General features: G+C 33.9%; 1 protein-coding gene across 1 annotated transcript; it reads right to left on the minus strand.

Moving 5' to 3' along the window:
* Positions 1 to 3,014: 3,014 nt before the first annotated feature.
* Positions 3,015 to 3,759, minus strand: LOC121267592 (heterogeneous nuclear ribonucleoprotein H2-like). Its single transcript, XM_041171539.1, has one exon. The coding sequence runs from the start codon at positions 3,747 to 3,749 to the stop codon at positions 3,099 to 3,101; it is 651 nt and encodes a 216-aa protein (XP_041027473.1). The 5' UTR covers positions 3,750 to 3,759; the 3' UTR covers positions 3,015 to 3,098.
* Between the last annotated feature and the right edge of the window lie 9,402 nt (positions 3,760 to 13,161).

Consider the following 13,161-nt stretch of genomic DNA (forward strand, 5'->3'; position numbering starts at 1 on the left):
GCTTCTGTCTATAACTCTTGAGCTTTATATCTTGAATATAATATAATATATAGATATGTATGTATGTATATAAACACACATGTAATGAACCCATTTGATATCCAAGAGAAAAATCAGAATAACTCCAAAAAGCTGTGATCCCAACTGGATACTTGCCAATCTTATTGTCTTGTCCGTCACAAGAAAACGAAACCAACTCTCCAACTTTATCTGGTATCATTTTACTTGTATGTTTATTTTCTATTTTATTTGATGAAAACTTTTACAGTCTTAGAATAGTGTGGAAGACAGTTAGGAAAATCCGACTCCACCCAATCCGACCGGACCGAAAACACTAATGGTCGGTTTCGGTCCATTAGTTTTCAAAATTTTGGTTTTCGGCCCGGTCTTGGGTTACGAGTTTTTTGGACCGGATCGGACCGGATCAATTGAAATACTTATATATATATATTTAAATTATTTTTATACAGTATTTTATATAGTAATTTTATAAGTTAATTATGTACTTTTCATTTAACCTATGATCATTGACTATATATATTAAATATATTATTAAATATTAACTAATATGCTATTAATAATTAACTAATATATTATATGATAAATCATAACATACTCTAGTTACCTAGTATCTACACCTAATTAAAATAGTTAGGTACATTTTTTGTAAGATACTTAAGCTACAAGTATGAAATATCCATGAACCAATTATTTGTTAATCATATATAAAATATTAAAAATTTAATATAGGTCATTATATATTAACTATCATAATTCATACACACATACTATTGAGTACTAAATTAGTAACATCATTAATAGAATTATAATTAATAATTTTATTAATTAGTTAATTAGTTAATCCATATTAAAGAGTTTACTTAATGTTAATTTTATTATTTTATATAATTTTTACCATTGGATTATGGACTTTTTTGTATGTTGGGCCGAAATACACAATAAATTGTGAGTTAGGTCTTTAACAAAAAGTGACCCATTTTGTACTGGCCAAAGTAGACCAATAGATAACTGTCTGGTCCGGCCTATAGGTACAATCAGTCAGGTCTCATGATGGAAAATGGGTGGACTAAAAGTTTCAGTCGGGTCCAAAAACTTCCCTTTGGACCGACCAAACCGACTACACCCTTGAGTCCGGCACATTTCATTTGAAAAAAGTGAATAAGTTTTATATCCATATGTAAAAATTATTTTTTAATAATAGACCCCACATTTTTAAGGAGTACACAGAGTTATGAAAAAATCATAACAGTGGTGGTCCAATACACATGAATTATTGGAGGATGGATTAATAATATAGCTAAGCTAAATTTTGAAGTCCAAAGAGGTATGAAAAACGTGTCTGGTTTTGTGACAACTACATATCAGACTTTATTAATCTAGAGAATCATTGATGGAGAACATGTAGCGATGGATTGCCAACCATGGAAAATTTGAGAAGAAGGAGGCTTGATGTGGAGACAAATGTACTTTCTATAAAGACAAAGTGGAGGATTTGCAACATGCCCTACTACATTCAACCTCATTGGACTAGATATATGCCTATGCTTCAAAATGTGGATCAGACTTTATCCTTCAGGGTTGAGCATAAAATAATAATGGCACAGTGGATGAGTTGACTACATTTGTATTGATTGCATGGGGTTTTTGGTTTAGAATGAACAAAATGGTAAATGAGAAGGCATGCATGAAACCTGTCCATATGATTGATTTTGTCTTTTCATTAAAAAAGGTGCTTCATAGCAGAAGACAAATCCCAACTCCCAAGTAGCATACATGCAATCGATGGCTTCCTCCACCTGCATGTTTCTATAAACTCAATGTAGATGGTACCATGTTCTATGATCAAAGGAAGGCTTGGGTAGGGATTATTCTCAGATATTTCGGTGGGGATGTTGTGCTGGTAGCTAGCAAATTAGAAGAAGAAGTTTCTGATCCATCTACTGTTGAAATCCTTGCCATGTTTAGGGAGTTGCAAATATGTGCAAATATGGGGATTCAAAACCTTATTCTTGAAAATGATTGTTTAATGATGATTTCGGAGTTGCAAACTAATAGTGATTCTTTTGTGCCGCAACAAGTGTTAGTGTAGGAGACTAGAAGACTAATGTAGCTGTTCCAAAATTGTAGTGTTCAACATGTCAATCGTCTTGGTAATGAGACTGCTCATAAGCCTGCTAGACATGCTAGGAATGTTGAAGATATAGAGGTGTGGTGGGATGGTGTTCCCTTTCATGTTTCCCAAGCTATATGGCTAGATAAATATTCTTTGTAATGCCTTTTTAATGAATATGAAGTTGTTTTCCTTTAAATATATATATATATATATATATATATATATTATAATTATCATATTAATTAACAACATAATCAATACCACTTGATCCAGACTGTTCAATAAATGAGCATTTTCTATGATTTTATGCTCCTGCGTACAATCATGATTCCAATGAATTGAAAGGAAGAAAATATTAGAGATAGAACATTTGCTAATATTTTGTAATAACAACAAAATCCCAATAATTCCTTTTACCCAATGATAAACTCTGTCTACTTGGTGGTGGCACAGTCTTATAATCAGATCGAAACATGTGGTCATGGGCTGATCCAAGCCCAGTTGGTACTTTCCCGTTTAATTGTGGGCTTTGACAATCCCAATAGTTATAAGGATTTTGTTTTTATTTTTATTTTTAGTTTTACTTTTAAAGTTTGAAATTTTATTTGGATCAAATGCTTTAAATTGAATTGAATTGAGTCATTAGTCACTCCACAGCACCCATAAGGATAAGTTTGGAAAGTGAGATGAAAATTTTGTGAATAATAGTAAAATAGTTTGTGAATAGTAATGAGATAGTTTGAGTTAGATTTCGTTTGATTATTAAATCTATCTCAACTCATCATTACAATTTTTTCAAATTTCAATACAAAATATAAAAAAATAATTCAATTTTTTTAAATTTTAAAATAATAATAATATTAAAAAATAATATTCTAATAAATTTTAGATTGAAAAATACATGCGAATCATATTGGAACACCAAAGATAATCCACAAGATTCAGCGCTGGCCGAAGTGCCTAATCACTGTCGGGATCTTGACTCAGCCCGTCTTGCTTCGTCTGGTGTTGAAGGAAACAGCTCCTCTATAGAAGCAAACTCTACATACGCCTCTCCAGTAGCTTTCCCATCAGGACGACATGCAATGTGTATCCTTTCTTCTATCAGCTTGAAATCCTGGAAAAATTCAACAATTTTGGGTTTTTTCATTGAAAAGGGGAGGCCACGCATCTTCAATATTTCAGTGTATTCCAGCTGGTCCTTGTCACTGAACCTCTTTGATCGAGCTGGAGGAGGGCTTCCATGATAGTCATTATCGTAAACTCCTTCATAGTTTACCTCCGCAGCAACAGCATTGTAGTAATCCTGCCTCTTGCAGCTGAAAACTTCCACATACCTCTGCCGATCTCTTTGTAAAGCAAACTCAACCTGCATTGATCCCGCGAAGACAACAAAGGCTTCTCCTAAGAACCGTCCACTCTTGTTGACAAGCAGAACATCCACAATGTCCAGTCCAGCAAAGAACTTGAAAATGTCAATGTCGGTGCAATTGAAGGGAAGCCCCCTGAGCAGAATCACTGGAAAGGGAGGGGGTTGAAAGCCGCCACCATAGCCATAAGGTTGAAAGCCACTTGTGCCACTGCTCACTGTGAAGTAGGGATTGGATTCCATCATTCTTAAATACCCAAAAAAGAAAAAACAAATCCCCCACTCAACCTATTAGAGTGTGTTTGAATGTTGAAGTGAATTGAATTGAGTTCAGTTGAGATGATAAAATATTGTTGGAATATTATTTTTTAATATTATTATTATTTTAGGATTTGAAAAAGTTGAATTGTTTATTATATTTTGTATTGGAATTTGAAAAAGTTGTAATGATGAGTTAAGAGTAGTTAAAGATCCAAACAAAGCTTAATAAAACCAAACCCAACCCACTATTCCCTGACACCTAACTCTTTATCATTACATTTTTTTATCCTCAAAACAAAAAGTATATGTAGAGACCTTTTTAAATCAACCAACAACATATAAACCCCAGAGAAGCCAAACATGACTATGCATAAGCAAGGAAACACAGAGTCTTACAAATCAAGTTTTAGCAGTGACAATCATCAAAGCATGAAACATGGAAATACAACATGTTGACTAAAATTATACCTTATAAAGAACTAAAATGATATAAAAAAAACTAATTAGGTGAGTAAAAGAATAAAAGAATTTCATCTTCAGAGTTAATCAACTCACACAATTTGCTCATACCACATCCCACATATCAACTTAAACTTTGTTGCACAAAGAAACAGGGCATTGACCAAGCGATATGCAAAAATAATGTTTTATGAGGTTTTGGAAAATGAGAGAGAAAAATTTGAATAAAAAATATTATGAAGTTATAATATAGTTTTTTAATATTATTTTTGTTTGAGGATTTGAAAAAATTGAATTGTTTTTTACTTTTTGTTTAAACTTTTGGAAAAGTTGTAATGATTAATTTGAAAGTATTTATGTTTGAATGATATTTAAGAAGGAGATGTGATGAGATGTGATAAGCTTACTATGAATGCAGTCTTTTTGTCCCATAAAAAAGACAACCGTTACTTGAGCTGTATCGAGTTTTATTGCAAGGGATGCCCAAGACCTAATGCTCAAGGCTTAACTTAGCATATATATTATAAGTTTTTGTTGTTCAAATACTACATCGCAAAAAAACATAAAGAGGTTGCACCTTTAGCCTTATTGGCTTGGCACGTGACACATCTCATTTATTGGTAAATCAAAGCAATTGAAGCTTTATATTTATATTGAGGAAAACTATGTTGAAGAATAATCTTACATTATTTGTGGACAAGGCCTTGGGTATGTTTATAAGGAATGAGCCATCCTCTCTTGTAGAACCTGTTTTATGAGATGAGTTAGGCCGATGAATTTCTTCAAACTATGCTCATTCTCATTCACTTGTAGTGACAGAGTCAATTACATGCCATATCCTTCATGACAGCAGAGAGAAAAACATTTGGTCCCTATTCCATCCATATTTGCTCTCCATCCATCTGTAATGCCTTCCTTGATAGAACATGTGTTGTACTGTTTCCTTCCCTATACGTGAACAAGGCTTGCCAGTCTGATCTCAATGAAAAGAGATGCTTGATATCTTCCAATAGCTCCCCCGACCATGACCATTCTTGCTTGCAATCTGAAATAGCCTGTATAACATCTTTTGCATCTCCCTCAAATAGGACATCCTTAATATCAAGGTCTCTACACAGTTCAACAGCTTTCCATTAAGCACAACATTCAGCAAGAACAAGTAGCCCACTAAATGGCTTACTGGAACATAATGAGAAAAGAATCTCTCCCCTGCAATTCCTTGCAATTAAACCAATTTCCAATTTCTTATTTACAACATCTAGTGCCGCATCAAAATTAAGTTTTGTAAATCCTTTTGTTGGTTTAATCCATTTGACTTCTTTTCTGCTATCTCCTTTATGCTCCTTAGCTTCTTCTTCATTAAGCCTATGAGCTTCCCGAAATTCTGCAAGGCTTGAAAGAGTAGTATTTATTACTTTGTTGGGGCTATCAAATTTGTCATAAAAAACGAGTTTATCTTCTAGTCAACAACCCTTTGAAAATGACTTCTAACTCTTCTAGTTTCTCCATTTGAAAACCTTGCTGCACCCTTTCCCATAATTGACTAAAATCTTCATCTCTGCAGGTCCATTTCTGAACTATACTTTATTTTTCAGCCCATACACCACAGGCAACAGGACAAGACCATAATACATGCTGAATTGTTTCTACATCCCTACAATAGATTGGACATATATGATCTTTCAAATTCTTCTTCTGGAATAAAATATGCTTTGTAGAAAGAATTGTTGTTAATGCCCTCCACAAGAACTGTTTTGTTGATCTTGAAATATTTAGTTTTCAGACCTTCTCCCAAACTGATTTCTGTGCATGTGAGTTTGAAGATTTCCCAAGTTTTTCCTTCTCTTTACTAATCCTCAACCCCTCTTTTACTCAAAGGTTTACTACATATTTTAATAGCTTCTTCCTTCTCAAAAATTTCAGGTATAAGCTTTTCGTTCTAGCAACTTAATTCCTCAATTACCAATGCCCTAACCTTTGAATCTTCATGTAGTATCTTAACAAGAGATGTAACTTGAAAAGAATGTGACTGGGGGATTCTACCTACCAAATAAATTATGGAGAGTGTCCAAGTTTAACTTCCATAAACTGACAGTTTTTGTAATATTTTTCCTTGAAGATTCTACCTACCAATGAATATGGTTCTTGCATTAATTTCCACCTTGTTTAGCTAGCATTGCCTTATTAGAATGCTCTATGTCTCGAAACCCCAGTCCTCCCAGACTCTATTTTCCCCAATTTCTCTCATCTTGTCCAATGTATACATTTTCCTTCCTTTTTGCTATTCCACCAAAATTTTACAAATAAAGAATTCATCTCCTTGCAAAGGTTCTTAGGCAAGAGAAAGATCTTCATTGTCTAAGTGGGAACTAATTGGAGGAGTGCCTTAATCAATACCTCATTTCCAACAGTAGATAGAAACGTGTTCTCCCAGTTATTTATCTTCTTTCACATTTTCTCCTCCACACCCCTTTTGGTCTTGTATTTGGATCTACCACACACTGTAATACCCACAAACCATAGTCTCAGCATCCTGCAGAATCTGTCTTTGATCTTCCTCACTTGTGTTTGAACTAAAAAAAATAGAAGTTTTTTATTTATTCAGTACTTGACCAGATGGTACTTCATATTGATGGAGAATTTCTTGGATCCTTTTCCAGTCTGCTTGAATGGCTCTGCTAAAGATGACACAATAATCTGCAAAAAGTAGATGATTAATCTTAGTGCCACCTTTTGATGTTGCAACACCCCTTATTCCTACATATTGCTCACTTCTACTCAGCAAGGAGCTCAAACCCTCAACACGTAGGATAAAAAGATAAGGAGAAAATGGATTCCCTTGCCTCAATCCAATTGATGGACTAAACTTCTCAACTTCCATTGATTAATACTGAATACGAAACAGAATCTACACAAAACATCAGTAGCTTGATCCTCATCTTTTTCATCATAGCTTTCAAAAATTTCCGCTTCACTCTATCATATGCCTTAGACATGTCTAGCTTTAATGCCAAACTGTCATTCTTCCATTTCTTTTTGTTTTTCATTGAATGAAGGATCTCAAAGGTCACCATTACATTATCTATAATTGATCTTCCTGGTAAAAATGCACTTTGACTACTAGAAATGATATTAGGCAAAATACATTTAAGCCTATTTGCTAATACTTTTGCAATCAATTTATATTTGAATGCATTGGAACTTTGTCTCATATATTCTATCTATAATTCAAACTTAAAAGACTTTAATCACATACATTTCAACTTAATTACTTACTTTATGTTATCTCAAGAATATAACTACCTAAATAAAATAATATAATTCTCTTGATAATTTTTCTTTTTCAAATAGTAAAATTCAATTGGCTTTAGGATAAAAATTCTAAAAAAAAAGCTTTTATTTTTAGCTTTATTTTCATTCATAAATCAAAAATCTTAATAATCGAGTTATTTTTGTTTTAAAATTAAAAAAGAAAGAAATAAGCTCATGTATATTAAAAAATATCATATTAAAAAGCTGTGAACAAATAATTCACATATTTATTTAGAGAAGTCTACCCAGCCTCCCCCATTTTGTCTACACAGCACAAATTGCAGACACGTTATTTTTTTCTTCCTGAAAGCTAAAGAGAATTATTTCTTTCTATTCGAATTCCCACCCCCCGTATCTTTACATCATCATCCACACGAGATTTACTCCCCCCTCCCTTGCGTCTGGTCAGAAATCCCCCTGCATTCTATCGAAAGCCCTCCACCGTGCACCATTCCTCCTCCGTGCGACCATCCGATAAGCTTGCTTCCGTCATACTCTAGATTTACTCTTATTTTTATTTTACTATTTTCTTAGGCAATGGTAGCACAATTTCTTGGGGGTGATTCTCAATTTTTGGGTGTTGTTTGAACATTGATTTTCTAATTTGATATGGATTTTGTGGTATATACTGCATTGTTTTTGGGTTTTTTTTTTTTTAAATGTTATGATGCATTTTTTGGGGAATGCCATGGATTGTGGGTATGCAAGAAATGAATATATATATATATATATATATATATATATCTTGGTTCAATTTGTGTGCCTATCAAACCTGTATTCCATGTATAATGGCTGTATTGATTTTTCTAGTTCGAGACCATACTTCTTTTTCACTAAGTATTGTGTTAGTGCTTCATAAAATTCTTATTGACTTGCATTGTAGTTTCAATTTTTTTTATAATTGCAGGCATTACTTGCAATAGGGAAGAAGAGATTGTACACGAGTTTAGTTACTAACCTTGTCATAATTTTACCTTGATGCTAAGCATGTACCTCACTCCCCCTTACGATCTATTTGGTGAAAAAATGAATTAAATTCTTATCAAGTTCTACATCTATTTTGTGCATCATATTGCCATCTAGTAATCTATTATATCTAAAATTTTCTATGAACAGATATGTCAATTGTTGCAAGCATAATAATTTACATCGCCTTCAATTCTCTACATTATTGTGTTTCTGCACTATTTCCTCTTTCCATTGTTGACAGATTGTAGATTTTTTTGGGAAGCAGTGAAAATGCTTGAATGTATGCTTGACAGGAATCTAGTTTCTTGGAATTCGATGATTTGTGGGTTTGCTGAGAATGGATTATCTCAAGGGAGTTATTATATGTTTAGAAAGATTTTAGCAAGTGAAGAGGAATTACATTTCCCTTTTCATGATATATCCTTGCTTACTTCATTTTCACAGTAAGATAAAATCCAAGTTTGTAATATTATTTTCTAGAACTTTATGTTTTTGTTATTATTATCAATGAAGCTTGCTTAAAAAAATTATAAATCAATTTATAGATGAGTATGAATGTGTGACCATGCTATTTTGAGAAAACCGTGAGAGTAGATATGCCTGCACGTGGATTTTCAAAACATTTCTCCATGCGGATGTCATGGATTCACTTCTGAGCAATGGGTCATTTTTCGATTGTAAATATTGTAATGTTAGACAATAAGCCATTAGAAGGAAGGCAAAGAGGAAGATGGAAGACCACCCAAGCCTTCTACATTGATTTCACCGACCCAGGTATGATAAACATTAGTCATTTAGATATGTCGTTGTATCAGATATTTCCAGTTACTTTATTGTTTATTTGTGAATGATAGGGATATTTTGGCCCCAAAAATCCATACTACCCGGCATATATGATGCCTTCAAATACGTATCCAAATCCATATTTGTACCATTGGGGTAGTTAGGTAGATGCATTTTATTTTTGTAAAAAGTTTTCTTGTACGTGCAGTTAATTTTTTTCTAATGTCGTGCCTAATTGCAGCATTCACCAACTATACCTTACCCCTCATTGAGTAATCCTGAGGACTTTAGATGATTTCAAGAGACTATCAAGGTATGCATTTTAGATTCTTTGAAAAAGTTTTTCCCTATGTACAGTTCATTTTTTCTAACGCCGTGCCTAATTCAGCATCCACCAACTATGCCCTACCCTCCATTAACTAATTCGGATGACTTTAGACGATTTTAAGAAACTATCCAGGTATATGCATTTCAGATTCTTTGAAAAAGGTTTTTCCTATGTACAGTTCATTTTTTCTAACATCGTGCCTAATTGCAGCATTCACCAACTATGTTCTACCCTCCGTTGGCTAATTTGGAGGACTTTAGATGATTTCAAGAAACTATCTAGGTATATGCATTTTAGATTCATTGAAAAAAAAATTATTATGTACAATTCATTTTTTCTAATGTTGTGCCTAAATGCAGCATCCATCAACTATGTCCTAACCTTCGTTGAGTGATCTGAAGACTTTAGAAAATTTCAAGAGACTCCCCATTGCCTAGTTGATTCATCAACTGTGCCTAATTGTGATAAAAGTGAAAAGAATGTTGCAAGTTGTCCTATTATTAACGGTATTAGACTTTGAACTCTATGAGTTAACATCCGGTGTATATGATATAAATGCTTACTGTAACCATATATTTGTATTTTTCGAAACTTTAGAGGTGGAGGGGACTAATGAAGTATCGAAGACGGATGTGACTAATGAAGTATCAGAGGCGGAGGGGACTAATGAAGTATCGGAGGTGGAGGGAACTAATGAACTATCGGATGATAATGATGAACGAGTTGATGAGCCAAAATCTGGTATGGAGTTTGCCACTTAGAAAGAGCTTCTCGCTTATTACGAACGATATGCAAGCAATCAGGTTTTGGTGTGAAGACATTTAGAACAAAGAGAGGTAAATTAAAGTGCAAAGTATGTGAACATTAGGTGTGTGCATGGTGGCACATACCATCCCAGACACAGTAATGTGTCCAGGCCACGACCAACAATCAAAGTGCATTATAAGTCAAAAGTAAATGTGAAATTGGTGAAGGGGTATGGATTTTGACCACTGTTCAGATTGCTCACAATCATAGTACTGTTAACCCATAAAAGTCCAGATTTTTTAGATCTCACAAGTGTTTAGATGAATACAGTCAGATGATGCTCGACTTAAATGATAAAGAATGTATTCAAAAGAAAAAGAATTTCAAAGCACTTGTTGTTGATGCGTGGTGTTTTGAGAATCTTGAATTTCAAAAGAAAGATTTTCGAAATTTTATTAACAAAGCCAAACACTTAAAACTAGGTAAAGAAGGTGGCGAAACGTTTAGTGACTACTTTGAGATAATGAAGGAGATGAATAATGGCTTTGTTTTTTTCATGAACGTGGGTAACGAATTCAGAGTCAGAAATGTGTTGTGAGCTAACACATGATGTCAAGCAACATATGAATACTTTGGAGATGTTATCACCTTCAATACGACGTACTTAACAAATAGTATGCCTTTTGTGCTTTTTGTTGGTGTAAACCATCATGGGCAGTCCATACTGTTAAGGACTAGCTTGATTTCAAGTAAAAATACAAGTACTTTTATCTAGTTGTTCTGAGCATGGTTGAAATGCATGAATGGTCGGGCTCCCAAAGCCATCATAATTGACCAAGATCGAGCTATGAAGAGTGTTATTGTCATTGTATTCCCAAACAACCGCTATAAATATTGTCTCTAACATATCATGCAAAAACTAGCAGAGAAGTGAGGATTCCACTCCCAACTCAACGTAGGATTGAAGACTGTCATTCAAAGTGTTTTATATGATTCACAGACTTGAACGAGATTTGAGGACAAGTATGAAAAACTACAAAAATATGACTTGGTGATAATGCATGGCTGCAAGGATTGTACAATGAGAGGTCGTTCTAGGTACCAGTATATTTGAAGGGTGTATTTTGAGCACGTATGAGTACTACACAGCGATTTGAAAGCATAAATACCTTTTTTGATGGGTTTGTGCATTCGGATACAACATTGAAGGAATTTGTCGATCAATTTGACAATGCTCTGAGGAAAAATATGGAGGTCAAAGCAATAACTAATTTCAATTCCTGCAACCAAAAAATCTCATGTGTATCACAATTCCGCATTGAAAGCAATTTCAGACATTGTATACAAATGCGAAATTTAAGGAGGTTCAAAGGGAGGTGTTGGGCGTGATTTTATATAACTGCACATTTGTCAGCATGCAGGGTTGCATTTTCACCTTTGATGTTTTTTATAAAATTCTCACGGATGAGCATGTAAAAAAGGTGCAGTACTCAGTTTATTACAACAACGATGAATGCGACGTTAAATGCATGTGTGCCTTATTTGAGATAAGGGAGATTATTTGTAGCATGCATTTAAAGTCTGTCAAATGAAGAACATTAATGTGCTGCCAAAAAAGTATGTCTTGGATCGATGGATAAAGGACTTAAAAAGAATATATACACTAGTCAAAAGTAGTTATAATAACTTGCTGAACAATGAGGACGCACGGAGGTATGAGCTCGTGGTTAAAAGATGTTTGAAATTTGCGACGCTTGTATCCCCTAGTTATGAGCATGTCAATGCATTTATGCGATTGTTATATGAGTTTGAGCTGCAATTTAAAGGCTTAACAATTGACAAATATTTAAACAAGTTGAAAGAGAACATGGTCCCGGACAAGAGTAAGAAAATATTGAGCCCCCATGTTTTTAGGAGAAAGGAAGACCCCCAACAAAGAGAAATGTTTCGACTGTGGAGAAAGCTGGCATGAAGAGAAAGAAGAAAAAGATAGTAAGTTTTTTGTATTAATATTATGCTTATTAGACTGGTATAAGATGCCACATTTGTGATTGTTGTTTACACTTCTATCCTGGAATTAAGACATGCATGAAAATATTCAATGACGAATCACAATTAGATGCAGGCCAGAAATCTGAAGTAGGTGCTACGGTGGATAATTTTGTTCTAGAGAACCCAATGTAGTTCTGTCATACAGCCAACGCCATCGAGCAATGAGGAAATATGAGGTTGTCAGAGATGTGCTGGTATTGATCATGTCTAACTGAAGACGTGAATACAAGATTATTGTGTCATTACATGGAAGATGTGTGCCAGTACTAGTTTTGTGGTGATCTTTTTTGTTGGGGAGTTTGAAGCATTGTTTTTGGTTGTGAAGTTGTGGGGAGTTTTTACCATTGTTAAATTTTTTGGTTGTTGGGAAGTTTGTACCATTGTTTTGCTTGTAAAGTTGTTGGGGAGTTTGTACCCCTATGTTTGGTTGTGAATATTTGGCTTGTTGTGAAAAAATAGTCTTAAACTCCGTACTATATAGACGATTGTTTGTTGTGAATGGAATGGATGAACTGTGAACAATCTGTTCGTGTATAAATTATGTCCCCCTTTAATCCTTTTTCAGATATGATAGCTTTAAATATAATGTTTATCTGATTATACTTTGTTAAATTAGGCATGATTTTGTGCATAATTTACAACAAAATCTATTAAATTAGGGAATTTTGTGCAAGAAACTTAGGCATGTTGAGTTGTTAAATTAAGTATGATTTCTTCGGCAAAGACTTGCTAATTAGCATGAATAGA

The sequence above is a fragment of the Juglans microcarpa x Juglans regia genome, chromosome 5S (assembly GCF_004785595.1).
Source record: "Juglans microcarpa x Juglans regia isolate MS1-56 chromosome 5S, Jm3101_v1.0, whole genome shotgun sequence".
Taxonomy (NCBI): Eukaryota; Viridiplantae; Streptophyta; class Magnoliopsida; order Fagales; family Juglandaceae; genus Juglans; species Juglans microcarpa x Juglans regia.

What these genes read in the sequence shown, in the direction of transcription:
- LOC121267592 (XM_041171539.1), bottom strand. Translation starts at nt 3,749, where the DNA reads ATGATGGAATCCAATCCCTACTTCACAGTGAGCAGTGGCACAAGTGGC.